The following is a 12,092-nucleotide window of genomic DNA, read 5'->3' on the forward strand; positions in this document are numbered from 1 at the left end:
GGGGCGATGCCCCTCTCCAGGGAGATGGCTCCTTGCTGGCCCCGCTGCTCGCACCAGGCGCGGCCACCTCGGCCCTCCCGGGCCTGGCCTGAGGGGACGCGGGGCCTCGGCAGGCAGGTGGGAGCCCGGCGGCCGGGCCGAGCGGCTCCCTCCGGCCTGGCGAGGGCTGCGAGGCCGTGTGCGGCGGCGGCGGCGGCCTCGCCCGCACCGCCCTGCCACACGCGGCAGGGGGAGGCCGCCCCGGGGCCACGCGCTAACCCGTCCGGCGCGGGCGGCCGCGAGACGCCTCGGTGCCACGCGCTAACCCGTCCGCCGCGCGTGTCCCCGCCCACCGCGCCCGGGCCCTGCTTCCGCGGGCAGTGACGCAGCGCGCCCCTCCCGCCGGTGCGCCGATATTTGCCGTCCCCCCCCCCCCCCCCCCCCCCCAAAAAAAAAAGCCACTAAGCCTTCCAACCCCTTAAAAAAGATAATTTATCCCAGGCTTCACCCGCACTGCGCCGTCGTGCACCTCCCGGCCCGGAAGTGACCCGAGAAAGCGGGCGGGGAGGGGCGCGCCTCCGGGTGCCGCAGCATAAGCCTTCCGGGCGGGGGCGGCGGCTGCCGGGCGGTTCCCGAGGCGGAGGCGAGGCGCGATGGAGTGAGGCGGCGCGGTAAGGCGCGGAGCGGGGGGCGGCGGCGGCGGGCCCGGCCCGGCCCGGCCCTAACGGCTGTTGTCTCTCCCCTCTCAGGGCGGCGCGGGAGCAGCTGGGCCTCGCCCTTCTCGGCAGGCGGGCCGGGGCTATGCGAGGGCCGCGCTGCCGCCTGCCCTAGGCCCGCGCCGCGGCGGCGGGCCCGGCGGGGGGCGGCGAGCGGCAGCGGGGCCTCATGCGGGAGTACAAGGTGGTGGTGCTGGGCAGCGGCGGCGTGGGGAAGTCCGCCCTCACGGTGCAGTTCGTCACCGGCACCTTCATCGAGAAGTATGACCCCACCATCGAGGACTTCTACCGCAAGGAGATCGAGGTGGACTCGTCGCCCTCGGTGCTGGAGATCCTCGACACGGCGGGCACCGAGCAGTTCGCCTCCATGCGGGACCTCTACATCAAGAACGGGCAGGGCTTCATCCTCGTCTACAGCCTGGTCAACCAGCAGTCCTTCCAGGTAACCGGGGGGGCCCCCGGCGCGGCACCGCGCCCTGGGGCCAGGAGGAAGTTTTAGGCTTAGCGTTTTGTCTTGTTTTCCCGTCTTCCCCTCCCTCTCCGAAAAGACAAAAGCGAAAACGTCTCCTCAAAAAGTACTTCCACRAGCCGCCTTTCCTAACGGAAAAAGTGCTTGCTCAGCAGGTACTTATCGGAGTGCCGCCGCTGTTAAACCCCACGCAGCGTGGGACAGCAAGCGCCAGCTCCCACTTCCCTAATAGAAACGCTGCTGGCAATCCCCTTTTATTAAGAAATTGCTCGATATTAAAATCCAGACTTCCCTTTTTTGCTGAAGAGGAATGTTTCTTCAGTTAGTATTAGAGGGGTGTGTGCTCTTCAGCTCTGATTTCCAACCCCCCGCACACCAACCCCCCATGTTCCAGTGCAAGCGCTATGCTTTCACGGTGTAGGCGGTGTACCTGAGGGGAGGGGCAGGCCATGTGTGATAATCTCTGGAGCTGGATTTCATTTGCACTATTGCAACTCAGAGGAAAAATAGAAATTTCTCAACCAGTAACTGGTTTAAACTGCCTCTAGAAATAAGCTTTTTATTTGTGGGGAGTAACTGGATTTAATAGCGCTGCATGTTGTGCAGGGATCTGCAACTTCTGTGTTGGCTTCAGTTGCTGATTTGGGTCTTTTCCAGCTGCTTGGCAAAACCTTGCACACCCCCACTGAAGCAGAATGTTTGCTTCTGCTGAAGGCATACTTTCTTTGGAAAACAACAGCAGTGACATTGGGATGCTTCTCCCCTCGTTTTCACTTATTCTGGAATCTGAGTGTTCCCTATTATTCAAGGAATGGGCGCACAGTTAGTAATCCACCCTGTTAATATCTAATTATTCTTGTCTGTATGTTTACACCATAGCTTTTAGGTGTAAACYGCTCTACAGTTCTTCTGCTCAATTGCTTTGTCTCAGAACTATGCAAGGATCTGTAGAYGTGAGTCTTACTGATAGTAACTTAAAACATTCAGAGAGGCAGAGGAAGCTGACTCAGACCTTAAACTGTAAACTCCTGATGTTAGTGCAGACTTGAATAAATGCATCTCTAGGTAATATAACTTTCTTAAGGTATCTTATTTCTCACTTACATGTGACTAAGTGTGTTCACAATGAATCAGTTTGAGCATTCTAGAAGTGAGAAGACTGTTCACTAGTTTCCTCAGTCCCTAAGCTGAACACAGGCTCCCTAAATGATTGTGTAATAATACAGGTATCACTGTTACAAATCTGCTGTCATTGAATTTGAGACAAATTTCCCAATAAAATAGAAATCTGACTGGAAACCAGTCATACTGTATCTTCCTTTAGCTTAACCAAAAGTCTCAGAATATAGTAGTAGGGGTGTGTGTGTGTGTGTACCCACATACCCACATATTTGTAAAGCATGTATTCATACAGAAATGAAAAGTTGTTGTTATTATTAAAGATGGACAGTGAACTTCCTCTACCTGAGTTCTAGATCCACGTGGCTATGAATTTAAGAAATCCTCTGAAGTATTTTCTGTTGCATGTAAGGTTTATTAAAACATGTTTTTGTAGCATTTATAGCGCTTGCATATGGTTACTTATGCATACTAACCAACTGGATTGTTTGATCAGGACATCAAGCCAATGAGGGACCAGATTGTTCGGGTGAAGAGATACGAAAAAGTTCCTCTGATCCTAGTGGGGAATAAAGTGGATCTGGAGTCGGAAAGGGAGGTCTTATCTGCAGAAGGCAGAGCTCTGGCTCAGGAATGGGGCTGTCCCTTCATGGAGACATCAGCCAAGAGCAAAACAATGGTGGATGAACTGTTTGCTGAGATCGTCAGACAAATGAACTATGCCTCCCTGCCTGAAAAACAAGATCAGTGTTGTACAACTTGCATCGTCCAGTGAGAAAAATTAAGAAAAACCTCAATCATGGCCATACAGAGCAGGTTGGTTGAACAGTCATAACTAATTGAGGTGCATAATTATGCTGTTTAAATAAGCAGATAAAATGGSATAGATAGTCTGAAATTAAGTAGTCTAACCTGGAGGTAGCTTTGCTCCGAAAGAGATGCAAGCTTGTGGATTCAGTTGTGAACGCATATTTGACTAAAATGGTCTTGCATTACTTTGGTAGGGTTAGTCAGAGAACATTGCCTTTACCTGTATTAAATTTACAACGTGACAGAGTATATGACTTGTTTGCGCCTATTTTGACTGACAGTGCTGCATTTGGCATACCCTAATGTGTTGGGATGTTGCAGTAGGATTCTCTATTGGTTGCAGTTGGTACCTGAATTACTTACAAGTTAATGAGAATTATCTTGGAGTTAAGTGGGATTGTTGTGACTAAGTTTCCCACTAACTGCAAGAACAAATTGAGCTTATTTAAATAAACAAATAGCTATGGTACAGAAACTGAATGTACTTACAGTACACTTTTGCCTTATCAGTGGAGTAAGTTTGAAAGAGAACTACCCTGAGCTGTGGGGAGTGGCTTGAAGTCCACATGTACTAGTCAAGGATGTGTGCAAAGTATTCTTCATCTAAAAACTCCTGAGCAGAGAACACATGATAAAATGGCTCCTTCTGCGCAGCTCTTTCCCAGTGACTCATAAGAGGCGTGGCAAGACAGCAGACTGTGCAGGGGGGGTTTGTAAGGCTTCCCCCTTCTCAGTTGCTGTTTTGGTTTCCTACAAGGCTAGCTGCTCTTAGCAGTTCACAGGCACAGTCTTCCCTTTCAGTACCCTAACTTGGCTTTCACCTGATCSTGTAAATGGATCTGCAAGTTGCAATGTTCTCATCTCTGTGGGAGGCAGTTCTGTAACCCCCTGCTCTGCTTTCCTGGTAGTARTAGAGGGTGTGGTTTCACTGTTGGCTTAGATATATGTTGCTGAAAGGGACTTGTTTGAGGATGGGCTCGCCATGCAGTCAGCTGATCCGCCTGACCTTCAGTTTTCTGTTGGATCTCTCTTCTGCCACAGCAAGCAACTTGATSTGATCTATAAGAGCAAGTGCTGGCTTAAAGGATGGCACAAAAATTCGGGGGAAAGAACTGTCCCTTTTGACAGCAGCACTGATGGAGGTTTAAGCTTTGACTGCCATGTTAGTTACCCTTCTATGAGTCAGAGGAGCTTTTTGTGTCTGAGTGACAAGAGGGAGAATAGGTTGTTACTGGAAGCTTTGAACTATGTGCCCACTTTAATCTCGAGTGTAAAGTCTCAAAATTAGKATTTGAGATTGTTATCACGTAATCTGTGAATATAAAATTTTAGCTATTCATGACGCTAGYACTGTCATGCTAAAGATAATACACGAGATTTTTATCTCCAGAGGTTGTTGAATGAGGAAGGGCTCCTAAGAGGTGTGTGTAAGTTCAAGACTTGCTTGCTGAAGGGAAAGCAAACTGCTTCTGTTAGAGCAGAAAAAAATTAAAGTCTTTTCCTCGTACACTAATCTCCCATGCCTGCAGAGCTTTGTAGGATTATAGGAATGAGGAAATCAAAGGAATTGCTATTCAGTACTACAGGGTTAATACTGCTTACAGTAATGCAAAGTTTCAGCTAGTTCTGAGGCAGATTCAGAGATAAGAGTATCTGGACTTAAGGTATCATGCCAAAGGTTATGGCAATCCCCTGGCTCACTAGTGACTCATCTTGTACAGGATGCTGTCACCCCATGTCTCTAGCAACAAAATAATTCCTTGTTAGTATGGGATACTGCCTCTGCCCAAGATAGTTTCTTCACTTGTGCCAAGGCAAATAAGGCTTTTTCCTGGGCATCTTCCTACTCAGTTCAGTTCTCGCTATGTCTGCAGCCTCTTCCTTATTACTAGTCCTGGCTCTTACCAGGCTTCATCCTCCTATCTTTTACTTCAGCCTTCTGCTTTTTGGATATTTACTTCTTCCTGGATCCCCTTCTGTACTTATTCTTTGATTGAGTTAGGTGTAGCATTTTGTTAACATTTTGATAAGCCTTCACTGCCTGATAATTTCTGTCTGATGGCTCTAGTGTAGGAGAGCCACTGATGGTGTCTTCTGATAGTTGTAGTCAGCTCTGTAGGGATGAATATTTTTATCTATGACCCAAGGGGATAACTGCTGCTTTTCAAGTACCTGCTCTAGCAGCGAACCCTTCTAAGTAAAGTGGAATGAAGAAAATGGAACCAGCTCTCTGAAAACCTGAGTGTAAGATATGGGCTTCAACTGCATTTCTGCCCTAACATCATCATCATCTCCAAGTTCTGTGACCTCTGTATGTGCAGAACTAGTTTTAGATCTGGATCAGTTAGTTAACTCAGAATGAAGTATGTAGAAATAGTTTGTGTTTCTCCAGTTTTGATGGTTAAAATAGTGTGCAGGGTGTGTGGAGTATATATTAGACCTATTGTCATCAGTCCTCCAAATCTGAAGGCTATTTTGGTGTCAGTTTTAACTAGAAATATCACTTAGGGTTTTTTTTTCGTATTAATATATTGACTTGTCTGTTGACAACTAAGCTGAAAACTGGCTACTACCCAGTCTTTTCAAATAAGTGGGAGGTGGTGTGGCTGAGCAGTGAAGTTACCTCAGAACTTTGACTTCTTAAAGTTTCCCACCACAGGATGCTAAGGATTAAAGTCTCACTAAAATCAAAGGAGATYTTGACCCTCCATGAGATATGATATTGTGCAAGTTCTTTCATCATGTTTTTGAGATGCACTTGCTTAAATTACTGTTCCAGTCAGTATTCTTGGCTGAAATAAAGGATGGATCATAACTACAGTGTACTAACTAGTATATTCTGTAGTTCCTTTTAAGCATGTGTGCTGTTGCAGCATCCTGTTCCCCCACTGCCCCTTTCCTGCTTCTTCAGTGGTCTTCTGTCATCTCATTGCATTCAGAAATCTGAGATTCCTAGCAGCTGCTCCCTGTTGCATGTTCCAGTATTTCTCTCAAATTCTCAGTATAACAGTGGTTCATAACCTACATCATCTTTGGGCTGATGTGTTAAGTCTTCTATGCAAGTACTGCGCAGATTTGGAACACGTTAATATTGGGATAAAAGATGGCTGATCTGTGATTTCTAACCCTTCCCTTCATGAGTAACTGACCCTAGCAAGTGCTGAAGGAAGAGCATCTCTCTCTGTTTTTCCTCACTGAAAGTATACTGTCCATATGACTATGCAGCACAGGCAAATTTATCCTACAAGATAGTTGTGCTTACCCCTCTGCCCTGCCGCCTTGCAGAAGAGAACACTATAGGAATTTTGTGGGCAAATAAAGCCATATAAAGTACTACATGGTGCCAGTTGTAGTAAATAAGGATGAGTTAAATGAAAAGATGAAAATCCAACCTGGGAAGTCCCTAAGCTGCAAATATTAGGCAGCTGGAAAGGTATTTGGAGGACAATACCATTACTTGCTTCCTCTGTTCTTGCTCTCCTTTTCTGACCACTCAGGTCTGGGTGTTGGGTTTAAGTGGAGTTTCAGATCACTTGTTCAGKAACTGTTGGTAGACTAGATGAGGTTCTAAAACTCTGCTGTGACAGCAACTTTTTTTTTTCTTTTAACTGCTAGGATAAGCAGCCCTACTATAMATGGTTTCCCTTTCCCATGCTCTRAGCAAGGATACAGGATATGTTAAGCTGGTCCAATCTATTCCCATTAAAAGCTAACTGATTGTTACTGTTTTAATAGTGCAGGGGCCCTTGTTTGAAATTAATTGACCTGCAACGGTGTGTGTGGGGGGGAAAACCTCACCAGAGAACTACTGCTGGGCGTCTGTGGCGGAGGGAAGCAAACAAACAAAACGCTGGCTCTCTGCTCTTTCCAGTACCAGAGTACTGCTCCGGAACGTTAGGGTTTTTTCCATGGTTAGGCAAGGAGGGGAGCTCTGACTGTGTCAGTGTTCTGCGGTTAAGAACTCTTAACTGAGAGCAAGTCAATGGCTGAAAAGAAACAGAGGAAACAGGGAATAGGAATGACATAGGAATGACTTCAAGAATAGAGAAGGTGCTCATCAAATTCCCTGAAAAGCCAAACAGCAAGCTTTAATGAAATGTATGTACATGCGTACAAAGGATTGGTTTCTACAGACTTTAAACTTGGATTGGAACTTTTATCTCTACAGATAAATCTTATGAAATGCAAGCAAATCATTAAAAATACAAAGATGTATTGGTCACATTGGTGGAACTACTTGATTTTTTTTTTTTTTTGTATATGTGCTTGACTCACAAAGCAGTGGTGTACAACTCTGTCACCATTGAGGTGAACGCTGATAAATGCAGAGATGTGGGGGGGGTTGTTTTGTTTTATAATATTAATTTAGAGGATCTGAACGTTGAAAACAGACCTTGACTGAGTTAGCTCAGCTATGTGTTCCCAGAATTTGTGCAAAATGCTGTTTCATATTACTGGGAGAGATAATGTTTCACTTATCACCAATGCTAAGCCCAAAGTATGCATCACTGTACAGAAGAAMTGAAATTCTCTAATTGTTTCAGATCTTTATAACAGCTGTCCCTTTGGGATACTGAACTGCTTTTTCCAATGTTTAGAGTAACCAATCGTTACTTATTTGCCATGTTTACTACCAGAATTAGTGGAAAAGAACTTCAAGAATGCTTCTGTAAAAATAAGTCAGTGCTTTAGARCTCACTTTAGAAAATTAGCTGTTCCATGCTACGGGAAAAGCTGAATTCACTTTAAATGTATATGGAATATGGCTTTCACTAGCTATTTTGTTTAAATTGCAGATAAAACTCAGAGGAAACTTGCACAGATGCTGCTTTGGAGAACTTTCAGCCCAGGTTGCAGAGCTGAGCCTTGGTAAACCTGTCTCTATTACAGCACATTGCCATACATCTAAGTGCATAAGGTTGGTGGCCTCCAGGATCCACACACCTTAACCAGAATGCTTAGCATGTTTACCATAAGTTTAAAATCTGTTCTTTACCTATCAGTCCTTTTATAGCTTTCTAAGTTCATATAATGGCTAATATGCAAGAGTTCATTTTTAATATTTTAATTGATTTCTTTAATCAATTTCTGAACTTGTATTTATTAAATACTTAAACTCAGTATTACCTACTCAATGCCTTTTAAAAGAAGAGAGTTTTAATGGAGAATAAATTGAGCCTTAAACAAATGGTTACTTCTGTATATTACCTCGCATCAGTGCTTATTTCTATTTGCAAAGTTTTCTTCTACAATGTAGTTGATCATTCTTTGAGACTTTTTGTTTACGTGTGACAGTGTCATGAAAAGATACTGAAGGCACCYCTGTTGTACGGATGTAGTATCCCTTTTCTTGGCAAATGCAGCTGTGATAGTATGTGACTGGTCTGATTTGATGATAGAGATTACTTGGAATGGGATGTAAAGTCTCTGGCTGCTTTCTTTTCTTGCAATCATGGGTTTCTGAAACTCATTTAATCAAAAATGACAATTGTAGCATTGAAATATGGCAGCACGCTTTTCCTTCTACTGAGTTTCTAAACTTGCTTGTTTACAAATAGCTTCTTTATGCCTTTGAAAAGGGATAATGTATCCTCCAAAATGGGCTGTATGCCTAATCAGTTAGCTCAGCTTTGCCTGGCACATTAAGTGACATCTAGTGGACCTCTGCACATGTAAATCTAATGCAAATAAGATCACTTTACATTTTATAGTTTCTAATATTTGTCTTTCTGAATAATATTTTAAAGCAATATTTGTTAAAGTTTTTTTTTCTTGCACTGTCACAAATTGCTTTTTTAGTTTTTTTTTTCCCAATAAACAAGTTTAATACTAGAGACAAGTTGGTATAATGAGGGGAAAGCACCAGGTTTCAGTGATACTAACTGCAAGCGTGCTTTAAACAGCCATTGCCTTCCATATTGTTTACCTGATCAACATATTTTCTCTGAATACTTGAAAATTTTAACAATAACACAGGTATAAAGAGCAGAATGAAAATGTACAAAGAACAGAAGAAATCTTTTTGTTCAGTTTTATTAACATGTTGCATACATGAGAGCTTTTTCTAGCAGTGGTTTAAAATGTGTGATTTTTATTTTGCAGAAGTTTAATAACTGCAGCTCACCTACTGCACCAAAGTTCTAGGTTTTTAGGAGCCCAGCTTTAGTCATTTGAACATGCTTCTAGAAATGTACATTTTTTTCCCTGTAATAGCTAAATAACTTTGAGAAAAGCTCTAGTAAAAGCAGTGATGGATATATGAGGTTAAGCAGTTTAAAACTCACTAAATGTATTGTGGATGATGGCATTTAAAACAATAAAAGATCACCGGTACAGTATCTCAACATTAATGTGTTTTATTGGTAATAATTCAGGCTGACTTTACAGTATTGAGCGGAAGTAAAGACTCTGGCTCTACATTCAGTGTTGAATAACACCAAGTTTTCTGCTTGGGTATCAAAACATCTAATTTTCCTGTGGGGKTACTTGAAACTTTCGTTGTTGTGTGTGGTTTTTCTTTTTCTTTTTTTTTTCTCTCTTCCCCCCCCCCCCCATACAAATTTTACCAACACGCTGAGGCTAATACTTAGGTTTGCACTTTAATATCAGAATTAAGCCAAACCTTGTATTCAAAGTAGATTTTTAAGTGGTGTTGACCTTTTTTGTAGATTGTAAGGAAGTAATAGGAAATAAAAGTAATTCATAAAGATCTTAGTTTTCCTTTGTCTAAGGGGGGAAAGAGTTGGTTAATATTAATCAGTGGTTCATTCTTATGGGTAGTTATCAAACCAGTGTTCATTTTCATTAACCTCAGCGCAAAAAAAAAAAACAAAAAAAACTTTAAAAAAACTTGAACTAGCTTAGAGTGACAGTACTGGGAAAACGAGAGATGGTTTCTTCAGCACACTTTGGGGGGAAAAAGGGACCAAAAGTTATTTTAGGCTTCCTCAATAGATTGCATGTGAAGTTGCTTAATAGTATAAGAGGCTAATAATAAATGCAATATGTATTGTCTTTACTATGGCATCTGTTTAGGAGTTGTTCAAATCACTGCAGTAGGGCTCTACAAATAAAAATGTAACCTAACATCATGTATCTAATGTACTGTATCTTTATCAGTGATAGGTGAAATCTGGAATACAAGCGCAAAAATGGAACAATTACCTATAATGCTTTGTAAAAAAAAAAAAAAAATTTCCAGTAGATTTCATTGTCATTTTGTAAGACAACCCTACAGTCCACCTGTTTGTAACTTTTTTAATAAAATAGATATCTGTATTACCAAACTGCGATGACTAGTCTGTTTTCAATTTCTTCTTTTAAAGTGGGCCTAACAGACAAGCCTTTATTTAATACTTTTTTCTTTTTATTTATTTGTTTTGGTTATTCTGAACATGGCAACTGCGGCTGAATGTTGTCTCTGGCTCAGGGGAACAGGTATATAGCGGTGCCCAGACTGCGAGGGTAAAGCTCGCTCTGCCTTAGCTGCTCTGAGTAGAGGACGTGGTCTGAAGACGTGGTCCGAGGGCCGTGCGTTATCTCTGTGAGCCAGGCGGGCTCCCTCTGGAACCGAGGGACCCTCCTGCGAGCTGAGGAGCCTGGTCCAAGGCGGTAATCCTGCCTCTCCTTGGGGACAGGTATGATTTTCACTCCCTTCCACGTGGGGAGCTGGCTGCAGGACTACATTTGTTGGTGAATCTAAAGCCTATCAGGCTTCTCTGTAGAGTCTTAGAAGTGCTCAGTCATGTTTGTTACATGACTCTTCCTAAAGCTCCTTATTGCAGTATTATTTTTTCCTGAAGCTTTGTTCAAAAGAAATACCCATGTTTTCTTGTCTAATCTTAAAACTTTATTCTTCATGCCCTTTTGTATGGGTAAAGGCAGCAGTTGCAATGAATCCTGACAGATCTTCCTACTCTCTCTAGTTAGTCTCCACTAATAGTCTCCACTATACTAACCCAGAACTGATGTCATTCCACTGCACTCGCAAAGTATGCGCTGCTAGAGCTTGCTTTTGTGAGAAGCGGAAGATTTTTTTTCTAGAAAAACATCCAGCTGAGAGTACCCAAACCTATTTGATAACCATTATCTTAAAATGTTCCAGAAAAAGCCTTGAGTTTGCTATGTCTGTGATTTGAGTCGTCTGGGCCCTAAAACCAGAATTCCATCTTCTACAGAACTTAGCATTTGGTACTGAGCTTTAATACAGCATTTGTAACTAAAGCCACGTATTTAATTAATGTACAGTGTGGTTTAAATGCCATAAAAAAGCTTGCTACCTTAGAGGCAGCTTCAGTCATCAGTGATGTATTGACAGGCAAATGCACTTAACATCCTTGTCAGCCTGCCGCCCGCTTCTCCTGGAACAGTGTTAGCTTTGTCTTGGAGTCAGGCTTCCATGCTGCGTCTTCCTGCTCCCTATGCTTGCTCACTGAGATGGGGGAGTAATTCCTGCCCTGAGGGGAAACGATAGAGAAAGGGGGAGGATTCACATTAAAAGCGATTGTGGAGAGAATACGCTTCTCTTAAAAGGGAAGTGGTGGTGGGCAGAGCTTACCATGTTCTGACTGGTCTTAATGTGCTGCTGAATATGGTAACTAGTAAATAAGGACTGGCTTGCTCTGAGATATAGAAAGTTAGTTGACTGTTGTGGATGACTGCTCTCTCTTGTATGTTTTTTTTTTTTTTTTAAGAAAAGCCATAGTTCAGCAATAATACTCCACATTCCTTGTGGCACTCTCCACTGTAGTAAAGCAAGGTGCTTCCTCCTGCTGCTCGGAGACTGGGAACTGCGTGCAAGTTCAGCCAGTAGGTCTGCCCAGCTTTATACCTCCAATTTGCTTCAATGTTTCAGTACAGAGCAGTCTGGGTTGGGAGCTGTGAGGAAGCATRTAAGTTTGATACTTAAGACCATTATCTTTCAGAAGTGTTGAAAGTGTTGGTGTTAAGAGTCAACTGAGCTGCTAAACAAGTGGTTAAGCAGTGTCTTGCCTAAAATA

The 12,092-nt window shown here is 43.3% G+C and overlaps 1 protein-coding gene across 1 annotated transcript; it reads left to right on the forward strand.

The window, feature by feature from the left end:
- The first annotated feature begins 544 nt into the window (after window positions 1-544).
- On the forward strand, window positions 545-10,379 carry RAP2C (RAP2C, member of RAS oncogene family). Its single transcript, XM_085325569.1, has 4 exons — window positions 545-650; window positions 729-1,137; window positions 2,780-3,099; window positions 7,890-10,379. The coding sequence occupies exons 2-3, from the start codon at window positions 865-867 to the stop codon at window positions 3,056-3,058; spliced, it is 552 nt and encodes a 183-aa protein (XP_085181695.1). The 5' UTR covers window positions 545-650; window positions 729-864; the 3' UTR covers window positions 3,059-3,099; window positions 7,890-10,379.
- The last annotated feature ends 1,713 nt before the right edge of the window (window positions 10,380-12,092 follow it).

Source organism: Rhea americana, unplaced genomic scaffold, assembly GCF_003343005.1.
Source record: "Rhea americana isolate MKP2758 unplaced genomic scaffold, rheAme1 scaffold_98, whole genome shotgun sequence".
NCBI classification, from domain to species: Eukaryota; Metazoa; Chordata; class Aves; order Rheiformes; family Rheidae; genus Rhea; species Rhea americana.

What these genes read in the sequence shown, in the direction of transcription:
- RAP2C (XM_085325569.1), top strand. Translation starts at nt 865, where the DNA reads ATGCGGGAGTACAAGGTGGTGGTGCTGGGCAGCGGCGGCGTGGGGAAG. An exon ending in TCAACCAGCAGTCCTTCCAG is followed by an intron (nt 1,138 to 2,779) that starts GTAACCGGGGGG and finishes TTGTTTGATCAG; the next exon opens with GACATCAAGCCAATGAGGGA.